Source organism: Oryx dammah, unplaced genomic scaffold (assembly GCF_014754425.2).
Source record: "Oryx dammah isolate SB20612 unplaced genomic scaffold, SCBI_Odam_1.1 HiC_scaffold_4, whole genome shotgun sequence".
NCBI lineage: Eukaryota > Metazoa > Chordata > Mammalia > Artiodactyla > Bovidae > Oryx > Oryx dammah.
In genome coordinates, this window is record NW_024070188.1 from 81,426,269 (window position 1) to 81,443,295 (window position 17,027).

At 43.2% G+C, this 17,027-nt stretch overlaps 2 protein-coding genes across 2 annotated transcripts in view; one reads left to right on the forward strand and one right to left on the reverse strand.

Moving 5' to 3' along the window:
• The window catches only part of TULP4 (TUB like protein 4), a 201,652-nt gene that overhangs the window by 3,729 nt on the left and 180,896 nt on the right, over nt 1-17,027 (forward strand). The gene's annotated exons all lie outside the window — the stretch shown is intronic.
• LOC120862797 (60S acidic ribosomal protein P1-like) lies at nt 9,271-9,546 on the reverse strand. Its single transcript, XM_040238901.1, has one exon. It carries the CDS (start codon nt 9,508-9,510, stop codon nt 9,271-9,273), a length of 240 nt encoding a protein of 79 aa, XP_040094835.1. The 5' UTR covers nt 9,511-9,546.

The window sequence follows — 17,027 nt, forward strand, 5'->3', positions numbered from 1 at the left end:
GTCCATAGTATTCTCCAGGCAAGAATACTGGAGTGGGTTGCCATTTCCTTCCCCAGAGGATCTTCCTGACCTAGGAATCGAACCCTGGTCTCGACCTGCATTGTAGACAGATTCTTTACTGACTGAGCCATGAGGGAATCCCTATAGATTGTATATTGTATAGCCCTATAGATTGTAGTTAGTTAAGTCGCTCCGTCCATGGGATTCTCCAGGCAAGAATACTGGAGTGGGTTGCCATTTCCTTCTCCAGAGGATCTTCCTGACCCAGGGGTCGAACCCAGGTCTCCCGCATTAGAGGAAGACGCTTTAACCTCTGAGCCACCAGGGAAGTATAGGAAGATTTATTTCCCTTTGTTTACCACTTTCTAGGGCTCCCCAGGTGGCGCTAGTGGTAAAGAAGCTGCCTGCCAATGCAGAAGACATAAGAGACCCGGTTCCATCCCTGGGTTGAGAAGTTTCTCTAGAGGAGGGCATGACAACCTACTAAAGTATTCTTGCCTGGAGAATCCCATGGACAGAGGAGCCTGGCAGGCTACAGTCCATGGGGTCCCAAAGAGTTGGACATGACTGAAGCGCCTTAGCATACCACTTTTTAAAATCATGTGTTGGTTCCCTGACATTGTCCAGTGGGGATGGAGGAGGGTTCTGTTCTTTTTTCTCTTCTTTTTCTGAAGATCTTTATGAACTTCTCTGTTTTAGTGTATATGACGTGTTTGAGTTCATTTCAGTTACTGTCCTTTTGATACTCAAATTGCCATATCTCTAGTCAGATAGACGTATTCAGTTTGGCTCCGAGTCCTTACAACACACCTCCAGTGGCTTGTAGTAGCTTTTTTGCTTTCTGGTGTGATGAAATGTTCCAGGCTTATCCTGTACTCTTCCTGTTCCAAGGGAAGGGAAAGTAAATGACCAATAAATATATTAAAATGTTCAATTTTACTAGTAATTAAAGAAATGAAATTAAAAGCAAAAATAAGGGACTTCCTAGCACTCCCAATACAGGGGGCACAGGCTCGATCTCTGGTTGGGGAACTAAGATCCCATATTCCATGCATTGCAGCCAAAAAAAAAAAAAGCAGAAATAGATACCATTTGTAATAAACCAAATGTTTCTCCCTCAAATTCTTATGTTGAAACCCTGTCCCCCAGTGTGCTGGTACTTGGAGATGGGGCCTTTGGGAGGTAATTAGGGTTAGGATGGAGCCCTCATGATGGGATTAGTACCCTTATAAGAAGAGACAGACACCCAGAGAGCTCACTAACCCTTTCTGCAACATTTCCTTCCCCACCCCCACCATGTGCAAAGAAGGGGTCATTTGAGCCTATAGCCAGATGGCAGCCACTTAGAAGCCAAGAGAAGAGTCTCAAATGAAATTTACCTTGGCATCTTCAGCCTCCAGAATTGTGAGAAATAAGTTTCTGTTGTTTAAGCCACCTCAGACTATGGTATTTTTTAATGGCAATCTGAGCCAACTAAGACACCGTTTTTCAATGATTGTGTCCGCAATATAATTTAGACTCAATTTAGACCTTAATGGATGTGCAACAATTTGGTATAGCTTAATATAAGGTATTATATTATTATGATTACTTCTGGTTTGCCTCCTCTTGGTAGGTAGTCTTAATATTTGGGCATTTCCCAGTTTGGAATGGGAATAAGGATGATAGTAATTCTCAGTGCTGGTGAAAATGAAGGAAGTGTGTACTCTTGGTCAGATTTATATGCAGATTTATAAACTGATGCACTCATTCTAAATAGCTACTTAGAGTGTAGAGTGTTAGTCACTCAGTCATGTCCTACTCTTTGTGATCCCATGGACTGCAGCCCGCCAGGCTCCTCTGTCCATGGAATTCTCCAGGCAGGAATACTAGAATGGGTAGCCATGCACTTCCCCAGGGGATCTTCCTGACCCAGGGATCAAACCTGGATCCCCTGCATTGCAGGCAGATTCTTTACCATCTGAGCCACAGGGGAAGTCCACAATAGTAACTGTTATGTATCAGAACATAAAATTTGCGTTTAACTCAGCAATTCCATATTTGGGAATTTATTCTGAAAAATAATAGGAAAAGTTAACAAAGATATGTACATAGTAAGAACTATTTACCGTGTGCAGTTATTTCGTAAGTAATCTGAGTAAAGAACTGATTAGAGTACTCTGCATGCATTGAAAATAATGATATAAGTCTGTATTAACCAGTCTGGAAAGATGCCCATTATAAATTATTGAGTGAAAAAGGGAGGTTACAGAACTGTAGGCATAGAAAATGCTGGACAACTAGGCTTTGGAGGCCAAGAATCATACCTACAAGAATCTAGGCTCCAGGGACTGCTTAGTGAGCAATCTGTTTCAGGTGCCATGGTCTAGAAGACAGCACCCAGTGATTTCATTTTTGTGTCATAAGATTTCATTTTCCTGGAGAGAATATGATCGTCCTTGTTAGGTAATTTGTCAGTTGCTCGAAGTTGACAGCACCACAAAGATGGAACTTGTTTTTAGAGTCCAGGAATCAACAAGGTAGGAAAGCTTCTTGATGAAAGTGAAAGAGGAGAGTGAAAAAGCTGGTTTAAAATTCAACATTCAGAAAACTAAGATCATGGCATCTGGTCCCATCACTTCATTGCAAATAGATGGGGAAACAGTGGAAGCAGTGACAGATTTTATTTTCTTGGGCTCCAAAATCACTGCAGATGGTGACTGCAGCCATGAAATTGAAAGACGTTTGCTCCTGGGAAGAAAAGCTATGACAAACCTAGACAGCGTATTAAAAAGCAGAGGCATCACTTTGCCCACAAAGGTCTGTATATATAAAGCTTTGGTTTTTCCAGTAGTCATGTATGGATGTGAGAGTTGAACTGTGAAGAAAGCTGAGCGCCAAAGAATTGATGCTTTTACAGTGTGGTGTTGGAGAAGACTTTTGAGAGTCCCTTGGACTGCAAGGAGATCAAACCAGTCAATCCTAAAGGAAATAAGTCCTGAATATTCATTGGAAGGACTGATGCTGAAGCTGAAACTCCAATATTTTGGCTACCTGATGCGAAGAACTGAGTCATTGGTAAAGACCCTGATGCTGGGAAAGATTGGAGGTAGGAGGAGAAGGGGACGACAGAGGATGAGATGGTTGGATGGCATCACCGACTGGATGGACATGAGTCTGGGCAAAATCAAGGAGTTGGTGATGGACAGGGAAGTCTGGCGTGCCACATTCCATGGGGTTGCAAAGAATCAGCAGGACTGAGAGACTTAACTGAATCAAAGGTAAGTTGGGGTGCTTTTTTATTAAAGAAAGGGATGGGCCAAAGAACTAAATAGACATTTCTCCAAAGAAGACATACGGATGGCTAACAAACACATGAAAAGATGCTCAACATCACTCATTATTAGAGAAATGCAAATCAAAACCACAATGAGGTACCACTTCACACCAGTCAGAATGTCTGCAATCCAAAAATCTGCAAGCAATAAATGCTGGAGAGGGTGTGGAGAGAAGGGAACCCTCCTACACTGTTGGTGGGAATGCAAACTAGTACAGCCACTGTGGAGAACAGTGTGGAGATTCCTTAAAAAATTGCAAATAGAACTGCCTTATGACCCAGCAATCCCACTGCTGGGCATACACACTGAGGAAACCAGAATTGAAAGAGACACATGTACCCCAGTGTTCATCGCAGCACTGTTTATAATAGCCAGGACATGGAAACAACCTAGATGTCCATCAGCAGATGAATGGATAAGAAAGCTGTGGTACATATACACAATGGAGTATTATTCAGCTGTTAAAAAGAATACATTTGAATCAGTTCTGATGAGATGGATGAAACTGGAGCCGATTAAGTAAGCCAGAAAGAAAAACACCAGTACAGTATACTGACACATATATATGGAATTTAGAAAGATGGCAATGATGACCCTGTATGCAGGACAGCAAAAAAGACACAGATGTGTATAGGGGACTTTTGGACTCAGAGGGAGAGGGTGAGATGATTTGGGAGAATGACATTGAAACATGTATAATATCATGTAAGAATCGAATCGCCAGTCTATGTCCGATGCAGGATACGACACGCTTGGGGCTGGTACACGGGGATGACCCAGAGAGATGTTGTGGGGAGGGAGGAGGGGGGGGTTCATGTTTGGGAACGCATGTACACCTGTGGTGGATTCATGTCAATGTATGGCAAAACCAATACAGAATTGTAAAGTAAAATAAAAAATAAATTAAAAAAAAATAAAGAAAGGGATGATTCCAGGAAGACAAGGAGATAGACACCTGCTTCACATTCAAGTGGGGCTTCCCAGGTGTCACTAGTGGTAAAGAACCTGCCTGCCAATGCAGGAGACACAAGAGACTCAGGTTCGATCCCCTACAGAAGGAAATGGCAGTTCACTCCATTATTCTTGCCCGGGAAATCCTATGAACAGAGGAGCCTAGCAGGCTACAGTCCATGGGGCTACAAGAGTCTGACACGACTTAGTGACTAAACCACCACCACCCATTCAGGTAAAATTACATACATTCTTTGATCAGAAACATTGAATTAATTACTACGTCTGCATAAAAGACTACAAACTCTGATAAACTTGGTCTTTCTTTTCCTTTTAGCTTTTGTTTTTGTCATGTTAGAACAAGTGGATCAACTCTATTTGATTTCTGTCTTTCATAGAAAATAATGGGTCAAAATTAAAATTTTGGATTATTCATGGATTTAAAAAATGATGCTGTTTTCCCTTTAAATGTGGTTAATTCAAGATCAAGTATATTTCTCTGATGTCAGCAAGCAGAAATAGAAGTCTTTGCATTTGTGTGGTGACAAGGATACCCACCTTTCAGAGAAAGAGTAGTTTTAGAATAGAATGGAAAAGTAGTGTTTATCGAAAACCTCCAGTAGTAATGGAATAGTAGGTTGTAGAGTGTAGAAAATTATTTTGTAGGTGTGCAGAGGTCTGTGCAGATAATATAGCCTTACTTGAACATCTTTCTCACTGTTAGTATTTTTAATCAAAAGCACAATTACAGTCAACATGGAAAGAGCTTTGAGAAAGCTAACACACACTACAGTTTAAGATTCACAAGTTCTCACTTTTTAAAAATTAAAGACTTAATTTAGACCTTAATGGATGTGAAAGGATTTGGAAATGCATAATATAAGTTATTATGTTGTTACAGTTATTTATACTATTTCTCTTTTGGTAGTCTTAATACTTGGACATTTCCTCCCTGTTTGGAATGGGCATGGTAGAGGTCCTGGGTTAAAGTTTTGGTTGTATGAGATCTGTTCATGTCTGATTAAGACTAAGAAGTTGGCCTTTTTCAGAAATAATTTTTATGACAGCCTCAGCCTTTCCATTTAAGTCTCAGCTATTGATCCCAAGCGTTTTACTAGTTGGGACACTCAATTCTACAGGCTCTTTGGTATCTGCCTTCTAAAAGTGTTGCTCAGTGTTTTCAAATTCTACTTATATATAGACAAATGTCACTGGGTTCAGAATTTTTTCATCCAAATTGAATGTTTCTTTGACTAGTTTCTTGCAAACAATAAAGGGAAGATTAGTTTAGACTTCCGAGGCAGTTACACATGATGTGTGTCTGTTAATTTTTAGCCTCTGGCAAGAGAAATCAAGAGTCTTATGTAGAACAGACTTTGAATACTGTGTTGTTGTCCCCATACTTAGCTTTCCTTCATCTTTAGCTTTTGAGAGTATATGATACTGTCCTGGGGAAACACGTGGCACTGTCAGTGATAGCCGTGACAAAATAGTGTCGTCAGAGGCCCTCCACGAGGTCCTCTCCATGAGGACATGCTGGTTAGTACTGGAATAGTTTTAATATTCCTGAAAAGTTGATCAGTAGTGATGGTATCATATGCTAAGAATATACAGGCTCATCTTCACCCATAAATCAGTTTCTTAAGCTTCAGACAGCCCTTAGCTGGATGGGCAAATTCAGCTCCAGCGGATAGAATATCAGAACATGCATGATAAGAAGTTAGGCTAATGCTGTGGATGAAAAGCCTGCACACCCAGAGCTGACATTTCAGCTGACATTTTAGTTACCGTATGTAAATGTTAAAACATCAGAAAATTTGTGTCTGTCTTAACATCTGAAAATTAACATCTGTCATATATAAGAATGCCTTAAAAAAAAGTCATACCTGGAATTAACTTACCTGAAAGAAAGGAGTTTAAGGAGGTTGGCTCATGGGACGGGTAGGTGGGTGAATGTGGCTTAACTCAGGTCACGTTTTCCAGTGCCTACCAATAGTTTGAATCCTTTTCATTTTTGTGCATGCCATAAAGATGGCAATGAGAAATGAGAAACCCATGGCCCGTGAAATGAGCAACCCAGTCTGTGCTTCCTATGTAGGAGGTTAACTTTTTAGAATTTTCTGATTATCTGAATGATGAAATTCTGTAATATTTGAAATGTTTGGAATAAAACACAGCAACTCTTAGTAAAAGATAGCTCACAGTTTGCTTATTCCAATAGTAATAATTTTTAATACTTGGATGGAGTGAGTGTGTAAGTGGTATACACATTGCTTTGATTCCTCACCCAACAGTGATTCTGAGGGATTTGGGAATAAATTAAGTTGTGTCGGATTGGGGTGCTGCCCAGAATCTATCCACTGTGGCTTACTCGAGCATCAGTTCCCAATCTTTTTGAATTTACAGCATCCTGGTTGTGTTTGATTTTGCATCTCCCTCCTCCTGACCATTCTTAAACAGCCATGACAGCCCAGACAGATCTCTGTTATAAGTGGAGGGCAAAGTGCTGATATATGAAGTCCACAAATTATCGCCATAATTCAGTTTTATCTAATTATGTCAACCTTTAATTTTAACTCATCAGTACTGAACATTTTCTGGATGATTAACAAGCTGCGTGATCACAGTGCTGTATGGAATAGAATTCTTTAGGTTTTTGATCAACTCATTAATGTTGTTTTGAAAAATTTTGTGATACAGTATAGTAAATAGGGGGCTTCCCAGGTGGCGCTAGTGGTAAAGAATCCGCCAGCCAATGCAGGAGATGTAAGAGACGCAGGTTCGCTCCCTGGGTCGGGAAGATCCCCCGGAGGAGGAAGTGGCAACCCACTCCAGTGTTCTTGCTTGGAGAATCTCATGGACAGAGGAGCCTAGTGGGCTACAGCCCATAGGGTCATGACGAGTTGGACACAACTGAAGTGACTTAGCATGCAAGCACAAAGTGAATAGGACTTGTATCTTATATGTATTGATGTGCAAGCAAAGGGATAGAGAAACCTTAAGTACCCTCCATCGTAGGTCCCTCCTAGGCTAAAAATGCTTTTCTTTACAGAAGTATGCATAGAAACAGTAATGTTTATGAGGTGCTTTGTCAGCTTTCTATGAATTTAGGTAATAAACTTATTGTAAATAAGTAGAGAAGCCTCAGGAGTGACCCATGGTTCAGAAACGGTGTTCAGTTCAGCCGCTCAGTCGTGTCCGACTCTTTGCGACCCCATGAATCGCAGCACGCCAGGCCTCCCTGTCCATCACCAACTTCCGGAGTTCACTCAGACTCATGTCCATCGAGTCCGTGATGCCATCTAGCCATCTCATCCTGGGTCGTCCCCTTCTCCTCCTGCCCCCAGTCCCTCCCAGCATCAGAGTCTTTTCCAATGAGTCAACTCTTTGCATGAGGTGGCCAAAGTACTGGAGTTTCAGCTTTAGCATCATTCCTTCCAAAGAAATCCCAGGGTTGATCTCCTTCAGAATGGACTGGTTGGATCTCCTTGCAGTCCAAGGGACTCTCAAGAGTCTTCTCCAACACCACAGTTCAAAAGCATCAATTCTTCAGCGCTCAGCCTTCTTCACAGTCCAACTCTCACATCCATACATGACCACAGGAAAACCCATAGCCTTGACTAGACGGACCTTAGTCGGCAAAGTAATGTCTCTGCTTTTGAATATGCTATCTAGGTTGCTCATAACTTTTCTTCCAAGGAGCAAGCGTCTTTTAATTTCATGGCGGCAATCACCATCTGCAGTGATTTTGGAGCCCCCAAAAATAAAGTCTGACACTGTTTCCACTGTTTCCCCATCTATTTGCCATGAAATGATGGGACCGGATGCCATGATCTTTGTTTTCTGAATGTTGAGCTTTAAGCCAACTTTTCACTCTCCTCTTTCACTTTCATCAAGAGGCTTTTTAGCTCCTCTTCACTTTCTGCCATAAGGGTGGTGTCATCTGCATATCTGAGGTGATTGATATTTCTCCCAGCAATCTTGATTCTAGCTTGTGTTTCTTCCAGTCCAGCGTTTCTTATGATGTACTCTGCATATAAGTTAAATAAGCAGGCTGACAATATACAGCCTTGACGTACTCCTTTTCCTATCTGGAACCAGTCTGTTGTTCCATGTCCAGTTCTAACTGTTGCTTCCTGACCTGCATACAGATTTCTCAAGAGGCAGGTTAGGTGGTCTGGTATTTGCCATCTCTTTCAGAATTTTCCATTCCCCATTCCCTTTCTTTGCTGTCTGTGATTTGCGAATGATGGTGGTCTCCGCTGATTAATGGTCATAGAAATGGAGACTCCTTGGCTGTCCTTCTCCTGTGTTCAGATGGTGAAGTTTTTCTCTTTTTTGCGAGACACAGGAAGATGCACATGCTTGGCTTTGGGGAACGGAGCTATTTCACTGGTGTATGCAAGACAGCTGGAACTTTGTGGAGGGGAGGTAAGCACTGTCACGAATGGTACCAACAATCACTGGAGGTCAATTTAAGCCAGTTACTTCATCTTTTTAATTCTAGGCAGTTATCATCAGTCCTTTTACTCGATGGTAAATGACTAGCACATTTGGTTTGAGTTGAACCTCTTTTGGTGGTGATGAGCAGTAACATGGACCCAAGGTGAAATGTCTGAGGAAGGAGGCATGCTGAGGGGCTTGGACTCATTCATAGATTAGATCATGAATGAGCTTCCAGAAGTTAAGGTTGAGTTTAATTCTTCTCCTCTCTTTGTATCTACCTCACCTTAAGCACTGTCTTAAGTACTTAGTGTTATTTTGAGAAGTGAACCATCTCATAGCATAGGAAATTCTAGGTAAGTAGGGCAACAGAAAGTCTGCAGAAGGTTATATATCAATGTATAGTAGAATTATATTGGAGAATATAATCAACTGGGATGCAGACATATAGCTCCTAATTCTTTTTTTTTTTTTTTTGCAAAGAACTCAGCCTTTTATTATATGTGTTCCTAAAGAGGTTTCGTCAAAAAGACCAGAACCCATGTCATGGTCAGACTCTTCAGATTCTTTTCTGGGCTTCTACTTGCTTGTTCTCACCCAGGGCAGCAGGGGTGGAGGGGTCAGGACCTCCCTCTGGTGGAGCACCAGCTGCTGGTTCAGGCCCGCTAGCCTCTGCCTTGCGGGTGAGGTCTCCAATGTTGACACTGGCCAAAGCCTTTGCAAACAGGCCTGGCCAGGAAGGCCCAGTGTTTACACTGGCTGCTTTAACGAGGGCATTGATCTTACCCTCCATGACCATCACCTCTTTGTTGTGCAAGATGAGGGCCGAGTAGATGCAGGCAAGCTCCAAGACAGAGGCCACGGTGTGGGCGAGTATTGAGGGGACTGCTGGGCGAGGTGCTACTCACCGGCTGAAGTGAGGGCTTCACCCCAGCGCAGCCTGAGCTCTCTCCAAAGGATGGAGCATCTTAGTAGCAGCTGTGGAAAGCAGCTCCTGAATTTTTATCTAGTGGTCTTAATCATGGTCACACTGTTATAAGAAAAGTATTTTGTTTCTTGACCTTTATACTGCTTTATGTGTGAAACTTCAGTGTTCTTTTTGCTTAGTTTTAATACGATAATATGATTTAAATTAATTCTTAATATGATTCTAACTCTGACATAATATAAACTATGCATATGTGAGGACCTATTTTAACTATTTTCTATTTTTAACTATTTAATCTTTTTTAAAAGAATTTGCTTACTGATTGACTTTTGCCTGTCCTCAGTCTTCATTGCAGTTCGAGGGCCTCTCATTGCAATGGCTTCTCCTGTTGCTGAGCGTGGGCTCTAGGGCATGTGGGCTCAAGTAGTTGTGGCTCATGGGCTTAGAACCCTGCGGCATGTGGGATCTTCCCCGACCAGGGATCAAACCTGTGTCCCCTGCACTGGCAGGTGGATTCTTAACTACTGGACCACCAGGGGAGTCCTGGGGACATCTTGAAAGAAATATATTCTTTCTTCAAATTCTCTAGTCCCCTTCTCTAAATTTAAAAGCACAAAAATAGCAACAACCAAAAGATTACTAAGATAGGTTGGTATCTGAAAATGGACCTATTTTCACTATTATGGGTACCAAGTAGGTAACCTTAACATATTGGGCTCATAGAAGAAAAGAGTCTTGGATTCTAGAAGGGCACTTTGGTTGGGCGTGGTCTAAGAAGTTAAGCGGAGTTCACTGCTTATGGGGAAGGCTGCACTGAAGTTCTGCTTTCTACAGCAGAGCCCCCAGGTGTGGGAGGTGGGGTGGTCAGAGGTGGTGGGTGGAATGGGGGAAACATGTGGTCTAAGGAGCCCAGATTGGAGTTTGGACGTACGGATCTGAGTTGTGTGAAAGCAGCTGCAGCAGATGGAGCACTTGGGCATGTGGCCTTCTCTTTCTTTTAATTAAAAACCTTACTGTGTTCTGTATGTGTTTCCCTTTTCTTGTGTATCAGTGATTTCCTCCTTTCTTGGTTGCCTTTCAGTTCCAACTCTGTTCACAGTACATTTTATGTATAAAAGTTCAGATTGTCTATGTAGTCAAATCTATCTTTTTTCCATAGTTTCTGCTTTGATCATTTGCTTAGAAAGTCTTTGCCTAGTCCTTTTCTTTCTTTTAATAAAGCAGTCAGGTGTTTTAAACTTTAAGCTTTTAATCTTGAAATAATAATCTTAGATTTACAGAAAAGGTACAAAGATACTTTGTACAGAGAGTTCCTCAGGCTCTTCACCCAGCTTCCTCTGATGTTACCATCCTATAGAACTGTAGAACATTTGCCAAAATGAAGAAGTTAACATCAGTGCAAGTGCATTGTCATTAACCTAAGCTCTAGACTTCCTTCCAGTTGCACCAGTGTTTTCACTGATATCCTTCCCAGGGTGCCACGCTGCTTAAGAGGGGACAGTTTTGAAGAGGTAGGACCACACATGGCAGTATGTTCTGTGGAGTAGGTGAGCTCCAGACACTGCACCTGTGTGAACTGTGGCAGCTTTATGGTTCACAGAATTCTTTGACACACACACAATTTAGATGGAAATTATTCTGTTTTTAAAAAGTTTATTTTTGGCTGTGCGGGATCTTCATTGCTGCGTGTGGGTTTTCTCTGGTTGTAGTGAGTGGGGACTACTCTGGAGTTGCGGTGTGCAGGCTTCAGTAGCTGCAGCACCCGGGCTCTAGAGCCCAGGCTCAGAAGTTGTGGTACCTTGGCTCAGTTACTCTGCAGCATGTGGAATCTTCCTGAATCAGGGATCAAATCCAGGTCTCCCACATTTCAGGTGGATTCTTTACCCCTGAGTCACCAGGGAAGCCCGAGAGAAGATATTCTTGATTGTCAGTCTTATCAAACACACCTGCTCCTAGGAAGCATGTGTCTTGGGAGTGTCTTCTGCATTTGTATGGCCATGTGGGCATAGAAATACCTCTGAAACTGTCCACACTGTTTCCCTGCATGGCAATTCCCTAGAATGTCTTTGCTCTCACACTGTTACCTTGTTCTTTTGCCTGGACTGGAGTGAAAAATCATATGTTGTTGAATTTTTTAAGTCTCAGAAAGGTGTCCTCACCATGAGGAATCGTAAGTTCCTCAACATCAAAGTAAGCCCAGAATATCACGCTTTCATCCTCCAGAATTGTGGTGCTAGGCATTGCTGGTCTTCTAACTTTATTGCCCAAATGGTGTTGTATCTAGTGAGAAAAAAATGTGGTTGGCATAGACGAACATGTTTTACTCTTTAGATGGGTTTGAGACTCTATGGGGCTTGCTCGCCCATCTCTACGCCACTGTGAGTGGAGACAGATGAATGAAGTCAGAGGTGGGGAGGGCAGACAGGAAATTAGGTGTAGAACACAAGCTGTGTTGGGTGATTCCATGCCCACACTGCCTGATAAAAATAGCATGAGCAGGGAGGCCTTAGATGCCTCTGTACTTGCTATCTATAGGCATCACGACACACGCCTTCACGTGAGCTGGGCTGAGCTTTCTCGTGGGCGACCTCTGGCTTCTACGGTGCACTCAAATCAGTCCCCTCTTCTTACTGAAAGCACATTTTCTCAGGCTTTTCTGACTTGTGAAACACCACCACCCTGCCTTTCGATTTAGAAAGCAGTGAGAATATGATTGCCATGCATGCTTGAGGAGAAGAAATCAAAGAAAAGCTGAGAAGAGTACCCTGAGCTGGCTTTCTGCGGACTCCTGACATTCTCTGTAGAGTTGTTCTATTCTATCTCAACTCTTAGAGAAAAATCAGTAGGTCACGTTGGAAAACCTCCACCCAGGTCACAAGTATATCAATAGAAGTGTAATTTTTAAAGCATATGTCCATTAGTAGATTATACCTGCTTCAGTTTGGCCAGAATTAGCCTCCCCACACCTTCCCCACCTCAGAGTTTTTCTTGATGGCTTGTTACTTTTTCTGTGAGTTTTAGTTACAGTCATTGCTTTTACAAAGCCTTTTTTTTTACATCAGCCATTTTGTCTGGGCTTCACAGCAACCCTGCACATTAGGTTAAGCGTGTATTTTTCATTTTATGAGAAAACTGAGGTCTGGGGGAATGCTCATGGCCTTGTAACTGCTAGGCAGAAGTCTTGAGACAAGTCCGCACCTGCTGATCGAAAGGCCTGCATCTCTTCTCTTCTGCCCTGTGGCCTCCCCTCCAGGCTGTTGGCACTGGTGTTATAGACACCGGTGGGCGAGGCCAGTGGCGGTGTCTTCTTGGTGACAACCGGCATATCTCTCAGACTGGTAACTAGCTGCCCCTGTCCTTTTTTCCCTTTGTAAGGGATCTGGTCTTTGTTCAGATACCCACCCCATCTGCATGACTCTGTCCCGGTACAGGGGTTCGTCCTGGTCTGTGTCAGCTGGTCATGCTGGTCCCGCTCACTGCTGGTGACTGCTGTGGGGATAAGCATGAGACCTAGTTCTGTTCTACCAGGAGGTTCTGGAAAACGTCTCATTCTTAAAATGACAACGCTAGGAAAGATAGTCCTTTTCTTCTGAGCATGGTCCTGGCTGAATGTGGTGCCTGGAGTCTGAATGTTCAGACTGTGTTGCTTCAGTCTGAACGTGAAGCTGGTGCTGGGGAGAGGACAGAGCCGAGAAGAGAGCAGAGTTCCTGAGCCCAGCCCCCACTGCTTCTGGACTTCTTGTGTGAAATAAATTTCCCTCTTGTCTGTGTGAAGTAAATTTCCCTGTTGTATAAGGCAACCTGAGTTGAGATTATCTGTTACTTGTACCGAAAGACACGGTGTTTCATTCATTCATAATTGTGAAGAGAGTTGATCTGGTCAGAAGATCAGAGATTGCTTCCTTGAGGAAAGGCACAGGCCTTGGTGAAAGAGATCCATTTTGTGCTGGGCCTTGTATTCCATGCTTAAAGGTTTTGGTCTTTATTGCAGGAGCAGAGCCATTGAAGGGTTTCATTACTGGAGAGTGGCAGGAGAACCGCGAGCTATAGTTCATTCAAGCTGCCGCTACTAAAGAAAACCTTGGCTTAACATTCCAAAGAGTCCTGTTTGATTTGCTGAGCAGGCAAGGAGCAGTCAGTGGTTAAGGCCCTGGTGATTAGCACATGCGTCCACAAAACACAGAGGAGCATCTCTGCTTGGAGTCTGATGACGTAAACAATCTACTTTTCCTTTTCTCCCTCCTTGATAGTGTGTGTGTGTATGTACACATGCTGCATGCACAGAGGCAGCTCTCCTGTTTTCTAATTTAGGCATAATTTGTGAACAGTCTTGCATTCTCTTAGTGTTTGATCATTTAAGTTAAAAAAAAATTGCAGCTAAGAAGTCTGTGTTGGAGTTATAAAAACAAGCTGGATGCTTTCATTGTAAATAAAGTGTTAAGGATGTATTAATGTGTCTGAAATTGAACTTTTAGCATCTCCAGAGGTTTTTCTCCAGGTTTGGTGGAGTAAGATCTGCTCTGATTCTCATACATATGGATACATTAGAAAACTGGATTCCGTCCCAGTGCAATCAGGCCGGGAACCAGCCTGAACTGCAGAGTGGAACTGCAACGAAAGCTGCAGTCTCCTGTAATCATATTAGGATGCGATGTGGTCCCTCTTTATGTTTATTAATTAGTGGAGTTGTAATGAGACTCCCCCCTGCTTTTAAGGACGCTGATCAGTGGGCATCTGGGCGGGATTGGAGTTGTGTTTGGGAGCCTTCTGTGTGCAGGTGGGAGGGATCAGTGTTTCAGGTGGTGGCAGGTGAGCTTCCCGCCAGGTTGGCATAATGGGAACAGGACTCTTCTGGGTTGCCATCTGTTTGTGGCTGATAGGAAACCAGCAGTGACTTCTGAGGAGTTTATGTTGAAATACGTAGGAATTAGAAATAGTAAGATCGTGCTGATCAGGTCTTAGGAGGTGGGGGAAATAGACTGTGGAGTTTCCATCACTCCTCATTTTAGGAGAAAGCGGCCTGGGTTCAGCAGTCCCCACTCCCACCTCCCCCAAACCATGACTCTATTCTCCCCACCCAGACCACCTCTCAGGTCACTCCCAATTCTGTCCTGAGTTGCCCGGGGTAAGGGGACATGTTATTTACATGCCTGTTGCAGTTAACACCATGGTGTGGTGTTTGTCACAGGGTGGGGGGGTTTAGTCTGTCTCTGTGACTCTTGATGTATCATGTTTTTTTGTGGTTGTTTTAAATTGTGGTAAAATTGTGGTATTTTACCATTGTAGCTCTTTAGATTGTGTACAGTTCAGTGACAGTCCATTTTCACAGTTGTGTGACTGTCACAATGGGTCATGTTTTCACCAAGTACTTTGACGTACATAAGAAATAGTGGATGTTTCTTCTCTGTTTACAAAATGTATGGGTAAAAACCATCAGTATGCTCTGTCTGATGGATGTCCTCTGGTTTTAAGCTGGGGTTTGCTTCCCTTTTGCATGGGAGTTGACTCGGTGGGTTAGAGGTGTTGTGGCCCTGTTTCTCTGGGTTGGCTTTGCTCTCTGGCAGCTGGGAAGCTCTGCTCTAAGGCACAGTGCTTTGTGATGGTGTTCTCTTGTGAAGCAGGGGTGTGGGGTAGGGAGTAGCTCACGTGCCTTTGAGCCTGGCGTTACTTGTTGGTTAACTGGAGGGGCTGACCTCAGGTGGCTTGCTGAGGATGCTTGAGGGTGCAGGCAGTCATCTGCTCAGCCACTGCTACCAGTGCAGGTGCTGAGGCGCTGCCTGCCTCCCTCTGACTTGTAGACCCTGCTGGGTTCCCTCTGCCTCCTGCAGGCTTCTATCTTGTCTCTTTGAAAACTGTCAACAGAAAAGACCATGGAGTCTGCTGTCAGTTAGGGGATTCTTGGTTACAAGTAAGAGAGATCTAAGTGAACTCAGTCACACATGAAAGGCGATTGAAAGGATTTTGGGTTGTCTCCTGGAATCTCTGCAGGGCTACAGCTGAGCTACAGACCAGAACCCAGAGACTGGAACACTGTGTGGATGGGCCTGGGAAGCTCTTTGCTTCTTTCTGTCCCCATCCTTAGCTTCCCTCAGTGCTTCTGAGTTTTCTGTTTACAGACCAGTGCCCTCTACTCCCTGGTCCATGTGGCAGAGCATGGATGTCAACACCCCTGTTCTTCATGTCGTGACTAGAGAGTGTTTCTCTTTTCCAGCGTTTTCTGGGAAGAGCTGATGAGGGGTCACGGAAAATGGAACCAGGCCGTGAATGCACCTTTAAACAGAAAAGGAAAACCCCAGATGAAACCAAAACAAAATACTACCACCCCTACTACTCTACCAACAAAAAAATCCAGTGAGTTGAGGAGATGAACCTGATAAACACATTCTGGAGTTGCCTTTTTTAAAATTAAATTTCTTTTTTAGTGAAATAAATTATAGCCTGTTTTTCTGTCAGCATTGTTTGAACTCAAGAGAAATTGTGGCTGAAGTTTAATTAAGCAAGGTAGCTTGATGTGGGAGATATGTTCCTGAAAACCTGAGTATAAATAAAATATTTTAAATTAAATTATATTTTTAATATACAAGGAGAGTCAGTGGTTAAGGCCCTGATCCCCTGATATCAGAAGGGATCCTTTTGTGATTTTTTTTTTCGTAAAATCCAGTAATTTTAACCTTGTGAAACTGAATCTTCCTATATCACATTCACTGGATCAAGGTGTTCCAGTGGATTCTTCATTTTTGCTGTCGTTGTCTTGTTGGGGTTACTGGTTCATTGGCTCATCAAGTACTCCACCGATCTGAAGTTTTGCACAACAGCAGTCCTCTTTTAGTTGTTAGGTTACACACGTAGGTCGTCCCCTGTATGAATCTGAGAGCCCTCTATGAGTTGGAATTAAGTTGGGATTGAATACGCTTTTGAATTGCAAAGCTGTACGCAATAATCGAAGACTGTGATTTTTCCAGTGGTCATGTATGGATGTGAGAGTTGCACTGTGAAGAAAGCTGAGCACTGAAGAATTGGAGAAGACTCTTGAGAGTCCCTTGGACTGCCAAGAGATCCAACCAGTCCATTCTGAAGGAGATCAGCCCTGGGATTTCTTTGGAAGGAATGATGCTAAAGCTGAAACTCCAGTACTTTGGCCACCTCATGCGAAGAGTTGACTCATTGGAAAAGTCTCTGATGCTGGGAGGGATTGGGGGCAGGAGGAGAAGGGGACGACCGAAGATGAGATGGCTGGATGGCATCACGGACTCGATGGACGTGAGTCTGAGTGAACTCTGGAAGTTGGTGATGGACAGGGAGGCCTGGCGTGCTGCAGTTCATGGAGTCGCAAAGAGTCGGACATGACTGAGCGACGGAACTGAACTGACACAATAATCCAAGCAGGT